Source organism: Schistocerca piceifrons, chromosome 2 (assembly GCF_021461385.2).
Source record: "Schistocerca piceifrons isolate TAMUIC-IGC-003096 chromosome 2, iqSchPice1.1, whole genome shotgun sequence".
Lineage (NCBI taxonomy): Eukaryota > Metazoa > Arthropoda > Insecta > Orthoptera > Acrididae > Schistocerca > Schistocerca piceifrons.
In genome coordinates, this window is record NC_060139.1 from 11,168,687 (window position 1) to 11,190,184 (window position 21,498).

At 40.8% G+C, this 21,498-nt stretch overlaps 1 protein-coding gene across 1 annotated transcript in view; it reads left to right on the forward strand.

Annotated features, from left to right (window-relative positions):
• The window catches only part of LOC124777999 (sodium-independent sulfate anion transporter-like), a 78,963-nt gene that overhangs the window by 36,977 nt on the left and 20,488 nt on the right, over positions 1–21,498 (forward strand). Inside the window, exons 7-8 of the mRNA XM_047253572.1 lie at positions 3,005–3,166; positions 9,919–10,059. Of these exons, the coding sequence (XP_047109528.1) occupies positions 3,005–3,166; positions 9,919–10,059 (303 nt within the window). The remainder of the gene's footprint in view (positions 1–3,004; positions 3,167–9,918; positions 10,060–21,498) is intronic.

Genomic DNA, 21,498 nt, shown 5'->3' on the forward strand with positions numbered 1-21,498 from the left:
TAAGATATACAGTGGAAGACATTTACTGCACTGTGTTGTGGTAACATTGAAATTTGGTGGATGTTGTTTGATTTTCTAAGGCTCTTCTGCTTGGTTTGGGTATCGACCATTAGTTTTGTTTGGTACCAGTTTTCTGTACCAATGCAATAATGTTCCACGCCACAATGCAATAATTGTTCCATGCCACAATGCAAGAGCCAGCTGTTTCATGGGATGAAGAAAATTAAGCTGCCTTATTGAATGATCCATTTCAAACCCCCAACTTGAACCTGAAAACATGTAACACCATTGGGATAAAATAAAAATCAAATAATGAAATTTAGGATGCAATAGTGATAATATTATGAAAATGATAGATTACTACTCACCTTATAGAGGAGACACTGAGTTGAACACAGTTACAGCAAAAAGGCTGCTATACATTTAAGCTTTTAGCCAAAAGTCCTTCTTCTAAAGAAGAAAATGCACACACATTCACACAAACACAACTCACACGCACATGACCACTGTCTCTGGCCACTGAGGCCAGACGGTAATTGCAGTCTGGCTTCAGTGGCCAGAGACAGTGATCAAGTGTGTGCGACTTGTACTTGCTTGAAATTATTTGTGTTTTCTACTTTAGAAGAAGGCCTTTTCACCAAAAACCTGAATGTACACCAGTGGTTTTGTTGTACTTGTCTGTTACTCAGTATCTCCTCCATATGGTCAGTATAAATCTATCCTTCTCATAATATTGTCCTTGAGATAAAGTAGTCATCTGAGGAAAAATGTAAAAAATAAGTTATCAGAACTTAGAGAAAAAGTCATACCAGGGCTTCAACACTATACTATTGACAAAAAAGTTTTTGTGTGCTGTTTGTTACATGATTTGTATCTTTCAAATGACAGAAATGGGTTTCTGAAGATTTAGATCACAGGGTAAATATGTATATAATAATTTAGAAATGAGAGGCAAGGTTATCAGTAAGTTAAAAAATGGAGAGGAAAAACTGCAAGTAAGAATGAAGATGGAACAGACACCAACTGAAGAAAAAGCTTATAGAAAACGAAAAGATTCAAAAGAAAGAAAAGATAAAGCAAAAATCGAAGACTGAGAAAAATTATCAAAGTGTGTTTTCAGTAAATCAGTCACACTCCAACATTCACAAACATATGTCTGCCTTGGGATTATCTATTGCCTATTATTCCATACAATATTTATTCTCACTAATTTCCATTTGTTCATCCCTCATTCATCTTTGGAAAGGCAATCAACAACTTGAGAGTGTACTCTCATTTGTCTTTTATAATCATCATTCATGAGTTCACACACATGATTACTGGTATTCAGTCATATTAGTTAAATATTTCTTTGAAGCTTGCAGTGTACATGAAAGCAGGTGTGCCGTCTCAAGAAGAACATTTTTTCCTCTTCTAGTCATTCAAAAATTATCACTCTAATATACTTGAGTTAAAGAATAATTACTATACTGTGGTCAACATTTTAATATCAGATAATAAAATCTTTACATTAAAAGACTTTGTTGTGTGAGCTATTATTTTTAAAAAGACATTATTAGATATGGAGCTTATGATCCAATATGGTGAGGATGGGTAAGGAAACTAGCTACATCATTTTCAAAGGAACCATCCTGGCACTCACCTTCACTGATTCATGGAAACTATTGAAAACCTAATCTCAATGGACAGGCACAGACTTGAATTTTTATCATTAGATACAAAGCAGATGATCCTACAGAACAAAGACAGGGAAGGAGGTTGGCTCGTGTCCTTTTCAAAGGAACTGTCCTGGCATTTGCCTTAATTGATTTAGGAAGCGACAAAAAACCTAAATCAATGATATCAATATAATAGAGGGAAACATTCCACGTGGGAAAAATTATATATAAAAACAAAGATGAGGTGACTTACCGAACGAAAGCGCTGGTAGGTCGATAGACACACTAACAAACACAAACATACACACAAAATTCAAGCTTTCGCAACAAACTGTTGCCTCATCAGGAAAGAGGGAAGGAGAGGGGAAGACGAAAGGAAGTGGGTTTTAAGGGAGAGGGTAAGGAGTCATTCCAATCCCGGGAGCGGAAAGACTTACCTTAGGGGGAAAAAAGGACAGGTATACACTCGCACACACACACATATCCATCCACACATACAGACACAAGCAGACATATATTATATGACGAAAGGAAGTGGGTTTTAAGGGAGAGGGTAAGGAGTCATTCCAATCCCGGGAGCGGAAAGACTTACCTTAGGGGGAAAAAAGGACAGGTATACACTCGCACTCACGCACATATCCATCCACACATACAGACACAAGCAGACATATATGACATATGTGTCTGTTTGTGTGGATGGATATGTGCGTGTGTGCGAGTGTATACCTGTCCTTTTTTCCCCCTAAGGTAAGTCTTTCTGCTCCCGGGATTGGAATGACTCCTTACCCTCTCCCTTAAAACCCACTTCCTTTCGTCTTCCCCTCTCCTTCCCTCTTTCCTGATGAGGCAACAGTTTGTTGCGAAAGCTTGAATTTTGTGTGTATGTTTGTGTTTGTTTGTGTGTCTATCAACCTGCCAGCGCTTTCGTTCGGTAAGTCACCTCATCTTTGTTTTTATATATAAAAAACCTAAATCTGCGCGTCCAGTTGGGAATTTGAACCCCACTTCTCCCAAATGAAAGTTCTGGGCTCTAATCACAGTGTCAACCCACACTTTCTTTTTTACAGCAACGGATGTTACTAATTGCATTTGTTTCATATTCAGTAATTTAAGAAGCAGAGGTTACTTGTTTTCTGATATAGTGTGTTGAAAATTATTGAAAGCATTTGGCAATATGCTTTTTCTCTACATTTCTTTCCCCTTAGTCAGTATCGTTTCTTGAATATTTTTTAAAGCAATAAATTTTAAACATCTCTGCTATAGTACTTACTGTTCACATGTGTTGACATAATTAATTACAAGAGTTATATAACAGCACTGTTACATCAGTCTGTTTTATTTTTCAGCTAATGGTAAACCTATAGATGCCACGCAAGAATTACTTGCCATTGGTATTTCCAATATTGGTAACTCTTTTGTCCAAGGCTTCCCAGGAACTGGAGCCCTTGCTCGCAGTGCTGTTAACAATTCAAGCGGAGTCAGGACAACACTTGGAGGACTTTACACAGGTGCTTGTGCTTTAAATTCAAATCACACATTGTGATCAAAACCTGTTCAGCAGATGTAATTTTGTTTTAGTGGATCACTGGCTTCACCTATCAAGTAAATGTTCCAAGAAGTCATAGCAAAGTTTTCATAGCTATTCACTTTCCTACACTTTGTTATCTTTCATTTCAATAATTTACTTATTTATTTATTCTCTTTATATTTTTATTTTACTTGTTTATTTTTTATTGTGTCTTTGCCATATTTTCTATAATGGGTGTTTCACATAGATGTCTGGGGGAAGCTCACACAGCAGATTTACTGGATTTTGGTTCCCTACACCTCCCATAAGACAGCTGCGTGCACTTCCCCTCAGTTGGATGTAAATTATGATGCAATCTGACTAAATTAAGCTTACCTTTACAGCAGTTGCTCAAAATGATGCCCCTGTATGGAAATAGCAGCCTGACATCTTCTGAACGCATTACCAAACGCTCGTCGAATTTCACCCGTCGATATTTGGGAAACAACTAGCTGAACCCTGACTTTGAGTGTATGGTGGTTGCTTGCCTATACCTTATCATTTAAATACCCCAAAGATAAAAATTACATGGAATTAGATGTATACAATGGGAGGCCAATCAACTGTCCTATCATCAAAATCACTTTGTATTAAAGTAGTGGCACAATGGCAATGTGTGGTCTTGCATTGTTTTGCATGAAATAACCATAGATCTCTTCACTAAGTGTTAGTTCATTAAAAAAAAGGATTCAGTCTACTGTTCATATAGCTATCAGAAGTCACTGTTTCATGGAAAAAGATAGGTCCAATAATTCATCTTGAACTAATTGCCTAGTTGCACACCATGATCCTGTTTTCACATCATGCAGAGGCCATTGCTGTAATTAATGAGAATTTTCAGACCTCCAGCATTGATTGTTCCATGAATTTACATACTCTCACAAATACTGCCATGCTTAATCAGAAGAAAGAGCATTTCAGGATCAACCTCCCCATCATACACAGACTGTAACAGCCAGTTGCAATAACAACATTGAGTAACAGTATCTAAGTTAGTCATTCAATGCACTACTGTTATTCTGTGTGGTTTCAGTGCTGAGTTTGTGCACAGTGCTATCAGGAGATGCTTCCACCACACCAGTGTGAAGTACTACATGGTGCAATGACTTTCTTAGACTTCTTCCTGAGGCCTCTCCTACCTCACCAAATTTATTTTCAATTAAAACACTGATTTCTCTAGACATTTGTTTGCCAAACATGGATTCAGTCTCTTTAAATTTCTTTAGTGATCTCTGTTTCATTGTACCACAGGGAACGTGCACCTGGGAAATTTTTGTATGAATGCAAGCTGACATTCCACAGAAGATTCTGTTTTTGCATAGTTCAACACAAGAAACATTCATTGAGCCTTCGTGTCTACCATTGTGAATGGAAACTTGACAAAAAAATCAAAAGAAAACACCAATACAGTCAGTCATATGGCAGGGCAACTCTCGGACTCGGTGCACACATCATACATGAAACACTCAGGGGAAGCGCTCGCAGCTTTCTTGCAGGAGATACAGGGGCAGCAACTGGTAAATCTACTGTGCGGGCATTGATGTATATTATCACTTTGCACGATTCATTGCATCTTGGAAAGCTTTTAGTTTTATTTTAACATGACTGGGACTCACAGCCATTGAAAACAAAGGCATTGATTTAGTGTGTATTGGTATTCTGACAGCTTACACAGGACGTCATCACAATAAAAGGAAATTCAGAATCATAAGAGAAGTCAGGCAATGAGAAGCTCTACAATAATGACTTGACTTTTGGTACTGAAATCCACATATTTTTACTAAATTATTAGAGAATATTCTATATTGGGATTAGATTATCCTGTAACAGAGGCAGATTCTGAAACATTCTGGCAGCTAGCTCTAGATGTGAAAAAATGAAAGTTAACACAGATGAGTAGAAAGAACAAACCTGTAACGTTCACTTGCAGTACTACTAGTGTCCTGCTTGACACAGCGAAGTCGTTTAACTGGAATGAAATGAGCATATGGCACTGTTGGCCGGGAGGCCCCCTGCGGGGGAGTTCGGCCACTGAGTGCAAGTCTTATTTCAGTTGAAGCCACATTGGGCGACTTGCTTGCCAGTGATGAGGATGAAATGATGATGAGGACAACACAACACCCAGTGCACAAGCAGACAAAAATCTCCAACCTGGCCGGAAATTGAACCCGGGCCCACTTGCACAGGAAGCAAGCATGTTACCACACAGCTAAGCAGGTGGACGTCGTTAAAATATCTGAGTGTAATGTTGCAAAGCTATATGAAATAGAATGAGCAAGTGAGAACTGTGGCAGGGAAGGTGAATGGTTGAATTTAGTTTTTAGGGAGAATTTTACATCTACATCTACATCTACATTTATACTCCGCAAGCCACCCAACGGTGTGTGGCGGAGGGCACTTTATGTGCCACTGTCATTACCTCCCTTTCCTGTTCCAGTCGTGTATGGTTCGCGGGAAGAACGATTGCCGGAAAGCCTCCGTGTGCGCTCGAATCTCTCAAATTTTACATTCGTGATCTCCTCGGGAGGTATAAGTAGGGGGAAGCAATATACACTCCTGGAAATGGAAAAAAGAACACATTGACACCGGTGTGTCAGACCCACCATACTTGCTCCGGACACTGCGAGAGGGCTGTACAAGCAATGATCACACGCACGGCACAGCAGACACACCAGGAACCGCGGTGTTGGCCGTCGAATGGTGCTAGCTGCACAGCATTTGTGCACCGCCGCCGTCAGTGTCAGCCAGTTTGCCGTGGCATACGGAGCTCCATCGCAGTCTTTAACACTGGTAGCATGCCGCGACAGCGTGGACGTGACTTTGAGCAAGGGCGTATAGTGGGCATGCGGGAGGCCGGGTGGACGTACCGCCGAATTGCTCAACACGTGGGGTGTGGGGTCTCCACAGTACATCGATATTGTCGCCAGTGGTCGGCGGAAGGTGCACGTGCCCGTCGACCTGGGACCGGACCGCAACGACGCACGGATGCACGCCAAGACCGTAGGATCCTACGCAGTGCCGTAGGGGACCGCACCGCCACTTCCCAGCAAATTAGGGACACTGTTGCTCCTGGGGTATCGGCGAGGACCATTCGCAACCGTCTCCATGAAGCTGGGCTACGGTCCCGCACACCGTTAGGCCGTCTTCCGCTCACGCCCCAACATCGTGCAGCCCGCCTCCAGTGGTGTCGTGACAGGCGTGAATGGAGGGACGAATAGAGACGTATCGTCTTCAGCGATGAGAGTCGCTTCTGCCTTGGTGCCAATGATGGTCGTTTGCGTTTTTGGCGCCGTGCAGGTGAGCGCCACAATCAGGACCGCATACGACCGAGGCACACAGGGCCAACACCCGGCATCATGGTGTGGGGAGCTATCTCCTACACTGGCCGTACACCACTGGTGATCGTCGAGGGGACACTGAATAGTGCACGGTACATCCAAACCGTCATCGAACCCATCGTTCTACCATTCCTAGACCGGCAAGGGAACTTGCTGTTCCAACAGGACAATGCACGTCCGCATGTATCCCGTGCCACCCAACGTGCTCTAGAAGGTGTAAGTCAACTACCCTGGCCAGCAAGATCTCCGGATCTGTCCCCCATTGAGCATGTTTGGGACTGGATGAAGGGTCGTCTCATGCGGTCTGCACGTCCAGCACGAACGCTGGTCCAACTGAGGCGCCAGGTGGAAATGGCATGGCAAGCCGTTCCACAGGACTACATCCAGCATCTCTACGATCGTCTCCATGGGAGAATAGCAGCCTGCATTTCTGCGAAAGGTGGATATACACTGTACTAGTGTCGACATTGTGCATGCTCTGTTGCCTGTGTCTATGTGCCTGTGGTTCTGTCAGTGTGATCATGTGATGTATCTGACCCCAGGAATGTGTCAATAAAGTTTCCCCTTCCTGGGACAATGAATTCAGGGTGTTCTTATTTCAATTTCCAGGAGTGTATTCGATACCTCATCCAGAAACGCACCCTCTCGAAACCTGGACAGCAAGCTACACCGCGATGCAGAATGCCTCTCTTGCAGAGTCTGCCACTTGAGTTTGCTAAACATCTCCGTAATGCTATCACACTTATCAAATAACCCTGTGACGAAATGCGCCACTCTTCTTTGGATCTTCTCTATCTCCTCCATCAACCCGACCTGGTACAGATCCCACACTGATGAGCAACACTCAAGTATAGGTCGAACAAGTGTTTTGTAAGCCACCTCCTTTGTTGATGGACTACATTTTCTAAGGACTCTCCCAGTGAATCTCAACCTGGTACCCGCCTTACCAACAATTAATTTTATATGATCATTCCACTTCAAATCATTCCGCATGCATACTCCCAGATATTTTACAGAAGTAACTGCTACCAGTGTTTGTTCCGCTGTCATATAATCATACAATAAAGGCTCCTTCTTTCTATGTATTCGCAATTGTCTATGTTAAGGGTCAGTTGCCACTCCCTGCACCAAGTGCCTATCCGCTGCAGATCTTCCTGCATTTCACTGCAATTTTCTAATGCTGCAACTTCTCTGTATACTACAGCATCATCCGCGAAAAGCCGCATGGAAATTCCGACACTATCTACTAGGCCATTTATATATACTGTGAAAAGCAATGGTCCCATAACACTCCCCTGTGGCACGCCAGAGGTTACTTTAACGTCTGTAGACGTCCCTCCATTGATAACAACATGCTGTGTTCTGTTTGCTAAACACTCTTCAATCCAGCCACACAGCTGGTCTGATATTCCATAGGCTCTTACTTTGTTTATCAGGTGACAGTGTGGAACTGTATCGAACACCTTCCGGAAGTCAAGGAAAATAGCATCTACCTGGGAGCCTGTATCTAATATTTTCTGGGTCTCAAGAACAAATGCAGCAAGTTGGGTCTCACACGATCGCTGTTTCCGGAATCCATGTTGATTCCTACAGAGTAGATACTGGGTTTCCAGAAATGACATGATATGCGAGCAAAAAATATGTTCTAAAATTCTACAACAGATCAATGTCAGAGATATAGGTCTACAGTTTTGCGCTTCTGCTCGACGACCCTTCTTGAAGACTGGGACTACCTGTGCTCTTTTCCAATCATTTGGAACCTTCCGCTCCTCTAGAGACTTGTGGTACATGGGTGTTAGAAGGGGGGCAAGCTCTTTCTCATACTAAGAGTAGTTCACCTGTTAAGGCGACCACATATAAGACACTGGTGCGACCTATTCTTGAGTACTGCTCAAGTGTTTGGGATCCATACCAGGTCAGATTGAAAGAAGATATTGAACCAATTCAGAGTCGGGCTGCCAGATTTATTACCAGTAGGTTTGAACAACACGTAATTGTTATAGGGATGCTTCAGGAACTCAAACGGGAGTCCCTGGAGGGAAGGCGACATTCTTTTCAAGAAACACTATCGAGAAAATTTAGAGAACCAGCATTTGAAGCTGACTGCTGAACACTTCTACTGCCACTAACATACATTGCATATAAGGACCGTGAAGATAAGATTCGAGATATTAGGGCTCATATGAAGGCATATAGACAGTCATTTTTCCCTCGCTCTATTTGCAAGTGGTACAGGAAAGGAAATGACTAGTAGTGGTACAGGGTACCCTTGCCTTGCACCATACAGTGGCTTGATGAGTATCTATGTAGATGTTGATGTACTGTCAATAGCTCTACAATAACTTTTCATATCTCTAAGCTGTGAAAATTAAGAATGACTGTGGATTAATTGAAACATACTGTGACCAACTTCAGTTTCTTGCTAACACTGTATTGTTTGTCTCTAGTGTTGATAATCTTCTTCAACAAATGGGAGAACTGAAGCTATAATAAGGGTGAGGTAATGTATAACCAACACATTAAAAAGAATGTTGGAGACTTTAACAATGGATATATAGAGCTAGTTAATGAGTTCTTGTATTTAGTGAAGCTGAAGATAATAACTGGATAGGCCAGTAAAAGAAATAAGCAAATGAATGGGAGAAGAAATTGAAGTGGATCACCCCAATATGATGATAATTAAGTCTTCAAGACATGTAGCCAAGAACGTGATACATGGTACACGGAATCTCTCTGTTGGATTCAAAAAATAAGAATGAGAAGATGACCTACTGGTGGGTAGGTGATTAGCTAAAACAGAGGAGCAACATGGATGCTAACAGCTAATAATGCATGGAAATATTTGGATGAAACCATCATGTGGCAGTGATTGCTGGATAGCTGATGATGATAAAATTTCCACAAAGTAAAACATGAAACCATCATGTGGCAGTGATTGGTGGATAGCTGATGATGATAAAATTTCCACAAAGTAAAACAACGAGTGCGTTTGCTTATCTCATTCAAGATACAATGTAAATGAATCCAAACTGTAACTGAATAATATCTTAGCTTTCCATTTCTGTAGGCCTACTTATTTTGTTTTTAATTGACAAACTAATCATGTGCACTTATGTGATATTGTCCAGCACTATTTTTGCAAGTGTAAGAATGGAAGATTCTAGACAAATGGAAAAAATTGTTGTTGGAAATTAAAAGATGTTGCTAACAATCTTCTATTTATCATTGCTGTAACTTAATACTAAAAAATAGTGATTTGTAACTATATCGGATGTGTGAATTTGTTGTATACTCCAATACTAACTTATAAATATGAAATGAAAATGACAATACTTCACAGTTTTTTTCTTTACAGGACTTTTGGTGATTTTATCTCTTCTTTTCTTTACTGATTATTTCTACTTTATACCAAAATCAAGTCTTGCTGCTATAATCATAGCTGCTGTGATATTTATGGTTGAGGTCAAAGTTGTTGTCCCAATCTGGAAGACGAAGAGTAAGTATTCACAAGCTAAAATATGTTAATTTATCTATCAATGTACAGAGCAAGACATTCAAAAGGTCAATAGATGAATTAGTCGTCTGATTAAAAATGCAGCCCGGAGCTTAAATCCATCTCTCCATATAGCTGAAGTGCTCTTAAATTTGTCAATGCCAAACTAGAAAGAGACAGTGTGATGAAAACAAAAGTAATGATTGGAGTGGCAGGTCAGGGGGGAAAAAATATGCACTTTGTCTAAGTGTTCATTAATTTGTATTGTTATTTGCAAAAACATCCCAGTGTTTAGGCAAACTGGAGAAGCAACATTTGACATTAATATGTATGCCTCATATCAAGCTATAGTATGACCTTAAACTCAATATGAAATCTATTAACAAATAAAATGTGTCACTTTAAAATGTTTGATTTTACATACTGACCATGCAGTAAATCAGAGGAGACGGTAACAAACAATGTGAGACAAGGATAAAAGCACTTATAAAGAAAACCAAATACTACTGTGAGACTGTATTATTGGTGCCATATGTTAAGTTACTGTATTATGTTAAGTTACAAAAGTTAATGGTTCACAGAATTGTGTTTCAAATTAGCCTACATTTCAGTAATGTATTTTTCTTACATTGGAGCTATGATAGTGGCAAATACCATCAAGTTTTAGTAAAAAAGATACAACATCTTAAGATCTGCACATCTAGGGATAACACCCAAAGATAAGTACAACACATGGAGAGAAAATAATGAAAGGAGTGGAAACTTCAAAATTCTTACATGTCTATATTGATGAGAATGTAAACTAGAAAAATCAAGCCACATTCGCACTTAGAATCAATGCAAAGACAAATCAGTAATATGACATATTTTGCATATTTTCATTCAAAAATGTCATACAGAATGATGTTCTGGGATAACTCATCTTTGAGAAATAACTTCTTCATTGCTGTAAGGATAATATGTAGTGCTCACTCATGTGCATTTTGCAGACATCTGTTTAAGGAGGTGTGCATTCTGACTATTGCTTCACAGTACATGTACTGTCTCATGAAGTTTGTTGTTAGTAATCCACTGCTCTCAAAAGAAACAATGATGCTCATAGTTGAAAAACAAGAAGGAAAAATTATACCCATTACTCCACATAAGACTGTCTTTAGCATAAAAAGAGGTGCACAATGCTGTAACTAAATTTTTTGATAATTTACCCAGTGATACAAAATGTCTGATGAGCCACTAAGTAAAATTTGAAAACAAACTGAAAAAGTTCCATCGTGACAATTCTTTTTATTCTGTATAAGAATTTTTATTATTGCAATGTGTTGAAGGTGTTGGGTAGGAATTACTAACTCACATCTGTTGTTGTTGTTGTTGTTGTTGTGGTCTTCAGTCCTGAGACTGGTTTGATGCAGCTCTCCATGCTACTCTATCCTGTGCAAGCTTCTTCATCTCCCAGTACCTTCTGCAACCTACATCCTTCTGAATCTGCTTGGTGTATTCATCTCTTGGTCTCCCTCTACGATTTTTACCCTCCATGCTGCCCTCCAATACTAAATTGGTGATCCCTTGATGCCTCAGGACATGTCCTACCAACCGATCCCATCTTCTAGTCAAGTTGTGCCACAAACTTCTCTTCTCCCCAATCCTATTCAACACCTCCTCATTAGTTATGTGATGTAACCAACTATTCTTCAGCATTCTTCTGTAGCACCACATTTTGAAAGCTTCTATTCTCTTCTTGTCTAAACTATTTATCGTCCATTTTTCACTTCCATAAATGGCTACAATCCATACAAGTACTTTCAGAAACGACTTCCTGACACTTAAATCAATACTTGTTGTTAACAAATTTCTCTTCTTCAGAAATGCTTTCCTTGCCATTGCCAGTCTACATTTTATATCCTTTCTACTTTGACCACCATCAGTTATTTTGCTCCCCAAATAGCAAAACTCCTTTACTACTTTAAGTGTCTCATTTCCTAATCTAATACCCTCAACATCACCTGACTTAATTCGACTACATTCCATTATCCTCGTTTTGCTTTTGTTGATGTTCATCTTATATCCTCCCTTCAAGACACTATCCATTCCATTCAACTGCTCTTCCAAGTCCTTTTCTGTCTCTGACAGAATTACAATGTCATCGGCGAACCTCAAAGTTTTTATTTCTTCTCCATGGATTTTAATACCTACTCCGAATTTTTGTTTTGTTTCCTTCACTGCTTGCTCAATATACAGATTGAATAACATCGGGGAGAGGCTACAACCCTATCTCACTCCCTTCCCAACCACTGCTTCCCTTTCATGCCCCTAAACTCTTATAACTGCCATTTGGTTTCTATACAAATTGTAAATAGCCTTTCGCTCCCTATATTTTACCCCTGCCACCTTCAGAATTTGAAAGAGAGTATTCCAGTCAACATTGTCAAAAGTTTTCTCCAAGTCTACAAATGCTAGAAACGTAGGTTTGCCTTTCCTTAATCTAGCTTCTAATATAAGCCATATGGTCAGTATTGCCTCACGTGTTGCAGTATTTCTATGGAATCCAAACTGATCTTCCCCATGGTTGGCTTCTACTAGTTTTTCCATTCGTCTGTAAAGAATTCGCATTAGTATTTTGCAGCCGTGGCTTATTAAACTGATAGTTCGGTAATTTTCACATCTGTCAACACCTGCTTTCTTTGGGATTGGAATTATTATATTCTTCTTGAAGTCTGAGGGTATTTCGCCTGTCTCATACATCTTGCTCACCAGATGGTAGAGTTTTGTGAGGACTGGCTCTCCCAAGGCCATCAGTAGTTCTAATAGAATGTTGTCTACTCCCAGGGCCATGTTTTGACTCAGGTCTTTCAGTGTTCTGTCGAACTCTTCACACAGTATCATATCTCCCATTTCATCTTCATCTATATCCTCTTCCATTTCCATAATATTGTCCTCAAGTACATCACCCTTGTATGGACCTCTATATACTCCTTCCACCTTTCTGCTTTACTTCTTTGCTTAGAACTGGGTTTCCATCTGAGCACTTGATATTCATACGAGTGGTTCTCTTTTCTCCAAAGGTCTCTTTAATTTTCCTGTAGGCAGTATCTATCTTACCCCTAATGAGATAAGCTCTACGTCTTTACATTTACCCTCTAGCCATCCCTGCTTAGCCATTTTGCACTTCCTGTCGATCTCATTTTTGAGACGTTTGTATTCCTTTTTACCTGCTTCATTTACTGCATTTTTATATTTTCTCCTTTCATCAATTAAATTCAGTATTTCCTCTGTTACCCAAGGGTTTCTACTAGCCCTTGTCTTTTTACCTACTTGATAATCTGCTGCCTTCACTATTTCACCCCTCAAAGCTACCCATTCTTCTTCTACTGCAATTCTTTCCCCCATTCCTGTTAATTGTTCCCTTATGCTCTCCCTGAAACTCTGTACAACCTCTGGTTCTTTCAGTTTATCCATGTCCCATCTCTTTAAATTCCCACCTTTTTGCAGTTTCTTCAGTTTTAATCAACAGTTCATAACCAATAGATTGTGGTCAGAGTCCACATCTGCCCCTGAAAATGTCTTACAATTTAAAACCTGGTTCCTAAATCTCTGTCTTACCATTATATAATCTATCTGAAATCTGTCAGTATCTCCAGGCTTCTTCCATGTATACAACCTTCTTTTATGTTTCTTGAACCAAGTGTCAGCTATGATTAAGTTGTGCTCTGTGCAAAATTCTACCAGGCGGCTTCCTCTTTCATTTCTTAGCCCCAATCCATATTCGCCTACTACGTTTCCTTCTCTCCCTTTTCCTACTACCGAATTCCAGTCACCCATGACTATTAAATTTTCATCTCCCTTCACTATCTGAATAATTTCTTTTATTTCATCATGCATTTCTTCAATTTCTTCGTCATCTGCAGAGCCAGTTGGCATATGAACTTTTACTACTGTAGCAGGCGTGGGCTTCGTGTCTATCTTGGCCACAATAATGCGTTCACTATGCTGTTTGTAGTAGCTTACCCGCATTCCTATTTTTTTATTCATTATTAAACCTACTCCTGCATTACCCCTATTTGATTTTGTATTTATAACCCTGTATTCGCCTGACCAAAAGTCTTGTTCCTATCCATTTCCCTTTTTAAATTTTCTAACCTACCTGCCCGATTAAGGGATCTGAAATTCCACGCTCCGATCCGTAGAACGCCAGTTTTTTTTTTCTCCTGATAACGACGTGCTCCTGAGTAGTCCCCGCCCGGAGATCCGAATGGGGGACTATTTTACCTCTGGAATATTTTACCCAAGAGGATGCTATCATCATTAACCATACAGTAAAGCTGCATGAACTCACATCTGTACACCATGAAAACAACCTTATAATGTTCAGCATGTTCACAAATTAATTTCTGATGTGAATGTAAACTGACTCATTCCACATTATTATGATTTATCATGCTAATGATCCAAGGAACATAAAACTAAAGAATTAAATAACTAAAAATTGTCAATGTCTGCTGCTGAGCAGATGTCTTTCCCACATCACTTTATAAACTTAGTTTATAACTAATGCATAATTGTGAAATCATGCTGAATAATAAGTGATTGAATATGCTACATATTACCTTCTGCAACAGATCTCAATAAATTGTTATGACTACTGTTTAGTTACATTACAAACGATCAGGAAAGATTAAATTTATTGATGTGTTGATATGTGGGTCTGATAATGCCTTAACCACCTCAGCCATCCAGACACATTTCCCGCCCAAGCCAAATTCTCAACCTGCAATATGCATGTAGTGCCCCCATCTATTAGATAAGATAAGGTGCAGCCAGACGTGTCCAACAGAACAGACCCACATATCACCACATCAATAAATTTAATCTTTCCTGATTATTTGTAATGTAGCTAAACAGTAGCCATAACACTTTATTGAGATCTGTTGCAGAATGAAGTATTCTGCATTTGACAGGGAGTTGCTCGCGATCTACGAAGCAATCAAACATTTTAAGATTGACATTGAGGGACGCCCTTCCTATGTCTTAACGGACCACAAACCTCTGGCTGCGGCCATTACAAACCCACCAGCTGACCCGCCTCCTCACCGCTTCAGATACATGGACTTCATATTTCAGTTCACCACCGATGTCAGACACATAAAGGGTGCTGACAATATAGTTGCAGATTTCCTTTCATGAGTCGACGCCGTCCATTCGCTGTTAGACCTCTCTGAACTGCCTAACCTCCAACCCGCCAACGAGGAAACACAAAACCTGATTTCAGACTCTACTTCTTCACTACACTTCATCCGCACCACTTTCCCTGGCATTTCTGGTGAGATCTGGTGCGACAACAGTATGGGCACGTTACGCCCCCTCATCCCAACCACGCTCCGTCCAACTGTCTTCAATGCATTGCATAATTTAGCCCACCCCGGTGTTTGTGTGTCCGCCCGCCTCGTTGCAGAGTGCCTTGTGTGGAGAAAGTCAACAAGGACTGCCAGCAATGGACACGCTCCTGTGTCGCGTGCCAATGATGCAAAGTACACAAGCACTCATCACGCCCCCTCGGCGGCTTTTCGATCCCTCCTGGGCGTTTCCATCATATTCATATTGACATTGTCGGTCCTCTCTCCCCCTCTAACGGCTTTCATTATGTTCTCTCATCTATCGACCGAACAACTCGCTGGGTTGAGGCTGTCCCCCTCCCCAATATTATGGCAGAAACTGTTGCCCGAGCTTTCGTCAAGTCATGTGTATTGCATTTCGGATGTCCAGCTATCATCACGACTGACCAGGGCAGACAATTTGAGTAGGCCCTGTTCAATAAGATTTGTAACATTTGAGGCAACCGGCACATCCATACCACAGCATATCACCCGCAAAGTAACGGGCTAGTTGAGCGCTGGCACCGCACTTTCAGGGCGGCTCTTTGATGACACGACTGTCTTTGGACAGAGGCCCTTCCCCTTGTGGTACTCGGCATTCGTGCGATCTATAAGGAAGACCTCAAAGGCACAATAGCCGAGTTCGTATACGGCCAGAACATTGTTCTCTCTGGAAAACTTGTGAGCCCTTCCGCTTCTCTCCCTCAGCCTGACTTACCTTCCTTCGTGGACTGCGTCAGACGCCACTTCATCAACCTCCATATCCCTCCGCTTGGCAGCCATTCCCACCCTAAGGTTCACGTCCCGTAATCTCCGGACAATTGTGAGTATGTCATGCTCCAAGATGACACTGTCTGTGCTCCCCTCCAACCTCAATTTACAGGCCCGTACTGAGGTCTCAAGCGCTCAGCCAACACCTCTCAACAGACTTAAGCCTGCTCACATTGAGCCTTCTTCTATCCTCCTTCGGGTCTCGACCACGCCACTCACTGTCATGGTTCACGACATTCTGACCACTCCCTCCACGTCGGACTTACACACTCCGTCGAGTGACTTCCAGTTCCAATCGTTGAGCTCTCCTCCAACCTCGCCCTCTACTCCGCTTTCATGCACTCCGTCGAGTGACCACATGCTCCCCACGTTGAGCTTACCTACGATCACGCCCTCACCGCCGGCCCCTTTGTCGGTCCCTTCGATCTCTCCACCATTGCCTGCCTCGCCCTGTCGAGGTTTCTAACGCCCCCCCATCTTGAACGTGCCCTCGCTTGAGGTGTTTGTGCCTGTCCCCCCGGACATAATCCACAACATCTCAATAATACTGCACGATGACACACTGTTTGTCGTGTGTTTCCCTTCATCCAGTGCTCATGACACAACCTCCGCCATTTCCTGCCACCTGGTGAAATGTGTTCCCCTCACACCCAACGTCGACCTGGACATGCTTTGTGTGATTGCCACGCCCTCCAGAGACACTGTTGTCGTAGCTCCATTCCACCGGCGAACCGCCGGCCTACCTGTCGCTGCACGACCAGTACGGCGCCCGGCTCGCTTCAACGACTTCCTGGTTCGGTGGCCAAACCTTCCTTCACGACATCTACCCACACAGCTCCCTGACGACGCTGTCGAGCTCACTGTGGTCCAGCTCCTGCGGACCACCCCTGCCAATGCCTTAGTCACCCCTCTCAAGAGTACTCCGTACTGGGGAGGGGGGGGGGGGGGGGCGCTATGTGGCACCAATGAGTTCGACACCAGCATCAATATGCATTCGTCTTTGGACCCTGAGCATCCACCTTTGAACTAAGCTAAGCATTATCTTTGTCCTGTTCCACCATGTCAGTTCTTTGTTAGCCTTTGATGTGTTTAGGTAAATAAATGAACTACTGCAAAATGGGTGTTGTTTGGTGTAACCGACCCGAACTTCCCCCTCACACTCATTTCTGGTCAATGAAGGGAGAACACCGTTGGGCCCATGCATGTGCTATCTTCCTGCAGTCTTACTTAATGCAGTTACTCAGTTTCATCCATTCTTCAGCTTTGGACTGACTGGGCCATTCCTTGTAGCTACTGTAGCTTCCACATATGCTATGTTTTTCAGACGTCAACTTTTGCTTTTTGCAGTAGAATGATGCCCTACAGTTTTGGAACTGTTGAAGAGTGAGCTTGTTCTTTGTCTTCTGTAGCTATCATGGTTTTTCCTTTTAGATTGTGTTGATTTTGTTGTCACAAGTTTACACACTGCTGTTATTTACTAGAACAACATGCTTTATTGCTGTACTAATTTGCTGGTGTCATGCCAGAGCTCACAATCTGCTAATTCTATATGATCATCTCAATGTTTACTTAGGCTCCACAGACCAATACAATTAATATGATTAACACAGTTGTTGATGTATTGCTATTTCTTCTCAGATATCTGCTTGCTGATGGGCTCTTTGTAATTTAATAGGGATTGAAACTAATTCTTTTCTTCTCTCGCACTTTGTTGTTCCTGTGATCTTTTTTCTGAATACTTGTCTAATGCGCTGTCCATGCTAGTGTATCCTGCAGGAGGTTTTATCTCTGCCTAACTACTGCAACCTACAAACATTTAAACCAACATACTGTATTCAGGCTTTGGTCTCCCTCTACAATGCTTATCACCAGCCACATCTCCTCCTTCCTTCACACACTTCCCTCCATTACATAATTCATGATTCCTTTATGCCTCAGGATGTGTTCTATCAACTGCTCCCCTCTTTTAGTAAAGTTTTGCCAAAAAATTGTTTTTCCTCAATTTGATTCAGTACTCCTCATTAGTAATTTGTTCTATCACTCTAATCTTCAACATTGGACTGTAGCACAACACTTCAAAATGCTTATGCTCTCTTCTTATCTGAATTGTTTATTGTCTGTTTTATTTCTATAGAAGGTTACACTCTGGACAATTGATTTTATAAAAGATTTCGTAACACTTGAATTTATAATTGATATTTAAAAAAATCTCTCTTTCTTTTAGAAACACTTTTCATGCTGTTGCCAGGATGCATTTTACATCTCTGCTTCAGCCATCATCAGTTATTTTACTACCCAAATAGCAAAATTCATCAACCAATTTTGGTGTCTCATTACCTCAAAAGTTTTGATTTCTTCTCTCTATACTTTAATTCCCTTTAAAAATATTTTTTGTGGTTTCCTCTTTTGACTGCTGAGTGCAGAGAGTAGATAATGTTGAGACTAGGCTTGTCTCACTCATTATCAACTACTGCTTTCTTTCCATGCCCTTCAACTCTCATAACTGCAACGTGATTCCTGCACAAGTTACAGATAAACCTTTTCTCCCTGTATTTTGTCCCTGCTATCTTTGAAATTTCATGAAGTGTATTCCACCAAACATTGTCAAAACCTTTCTTCAAAAGTGCTATAAATGTAGGTTTGCCCTTTTTCAACATATATTCTCAGGTAAGTACCTGAACTCAAACTGTTTTTCCCTAAGGTCTGCATGAGTCAGTTTATACATGTGGCCACATTTAGGCCTACATACAAAAAGCTTTCATTCTGCTCAAGGATTATGTTGTAATTCTCCAAGATTCTACTTCATACAGCATTATCAATACCACATAACATTTTACTATTTGTCAATGTATGTTAAATTGAAGAAAGCAATTATATGTCAAATTCCTGAGTTTTTAAAATGCTCCCCCACTTAGTGCTAATTCTAGTTTTCATCTCTTCACCATCATATCATTTTTCTTTTTCTAGAAGGCACTCCTAGTAGCTCTCTGTAGTATGTTCCCATCTAAATTGATAATCATGTCACCTTCTCTCTTTATGATGACTATTATATTTGCTTTTTGGACACTGATCTTGTTTTCACACTCTTTACCAGTGATGATGATTTTGTTTAGAAGAAACCGAAATTTTTCTGTTATCAGTATGTCGTTTCATCATGAAAAGTGTGTACAAGGTACTCTGACCTGTGTGCATGTTGATGGACATGGTACGGTGTGAGAGGCAATGGGGATTGGGGAGGGGGGGGGGGGGGGGGGGGCGCTCCAATGTGAATGACCACTGTGTGATAGGGGAAGTGTAGTCCAACAGATGAAGCTTAGGTACAAATGCCTGTATCACATAACTTATGAGCTACAGCTAGTGACTGCAACTGATTGCATTACCAGGTGATGTCAGTTTGTCCAATAAATTATCAAACACTGGCATTCAAGTTAATAATTTCTAACTAGTGTGCTGGAAAATAAACAGTGATTTAAAGAAAGGATTAACTAATCAGGGTGTATACACGGACAAGGAAAAAAAATTCCCAAATGTGATTTCTCCCAGGTGAAAACACACTTTTTCTATGTTAAATGACATTAGATTTTCCATTGTAATTATAAAACTTATCAATCCCTTGAATGGTTATGATTTTATACATAGGTGTAGAGTTTTCCGGCACTTTAGAAAATGAAACTCAGGGAAAGAAACATGTTTTGGAAAGATCTTTGATGGGCAGAAATATGTACGTTGCATATTTTCGTATTACAAAAGTATAAATTCAAATTCCACCAAACACTGCATGTTACTTTCCAAACCGCTGAAATTGAGATTGCGATGCGCTTTTGTAAGCCAGTCATAGCTCATGTCACGTGATCTCGTCAGCCGATGATAGTGGATATTCAGACCATAGGGCACGTGATGCACTTGGCCAATAGCAACATCACTGTTAAGTAGCACTAATATACAAACTGGGAAAGTTAATGTTTTAAATTACAATAATATACATAGTGTTGCTACTAGAAAAGTGGAATTTCACATACTGCAAGAGAAGCTAAGCTTTCACATGTAATGTTGATCTTCTTTGTGCATGTTACACTTTAGGATATATCACACAAATGTGCCAGCAAAATTTTTAGCCAAGTCCAGTGACCTGTCGTTGAAGTTTTCCACAAATAAATTAGTTACTAGGGAGGAGAGAGGGCTTCCTGTAGTACATCAATTTTCTCTGGGCTTGAAATTCTTCTAAACGGCTTGTCACCAAAGAGTTGATTTAAAATGAGAGTCAAATGCTCTGTGATTTAAGAAATTCATTGTACATTCGTCCACATAGTCCAACTTGCATAAAGGGTAATTTACTTTGAAAGTAACTAGTAGTTGCCAGAGCGCGCCAGATAACAGGCGCCACAGTGCTTGCGCAGCTACGATGATACAGGTCCATATTCCCAATGAAGTAGGTCTTGACCTGACATTAAGCTTTTCAGTATGGTTTTCAGGATGAAAATTTTCTTGGAGCACCAGTACTGTATTGCCTCATGTTTGGTTCTTTATTACGACATAATGCCATATGTGCCAGAAGGTGAAAATGTGCACTTGAAATGCAGCGAGCAGTTAAAACTAGCTGATAGTGTGGAATTAAACATTTCTTCATTCAAATACATTGACTACCTCAGCGGGAAAGATTACTAAAAACCAAATTTCTTTAGCAAACTGACAAAAATAACTTCATTGTTCTGCAAGGTGATTAATGCTTGACTGTTAGAAAGGTGGAAATAAAATACCATCTGAAACTAATAACATATTTTAGCCTTCCATAATTATGTGAATGTCTTTTAATTCACTTGATAGCCCCCGGCTACAGATATCCATTTTGTGTTAATTTTACGAGAGAGCAGTAAACGAAGAGGAAACAGCAAAATCACTAAATGTAAACACAGGTCACGTGGAGATTACACACTTCCCCACTATAATTCAAACTGCTCTGCACATCAGTTCTGGATCTACAATATTTCTGCAAATGGACAATACTAGATAGTGGTGCTCCCTCGCCCTCCTCCATCGAGCGTTTGACATAGGATGTAAAAAATTTTTTAAAATTGAATTTTCACAAATATGTTCATTTTGTTGTGCACATCTTTCTGAAGAGTCTGATACGTAAAACATAATGTGCTCCAGGAAATGTAAGACATGTTATTTGGTCATAAGTGTGCCAAAGTGCCATACCATACCTCTTCACACAGAATTCTTCTACCGCACGTCACTGTATTTCGCTCTGCGGAATTGAAACGCCAATATTTTGTAATGGATGGCATCAAACTATATTCAGGAC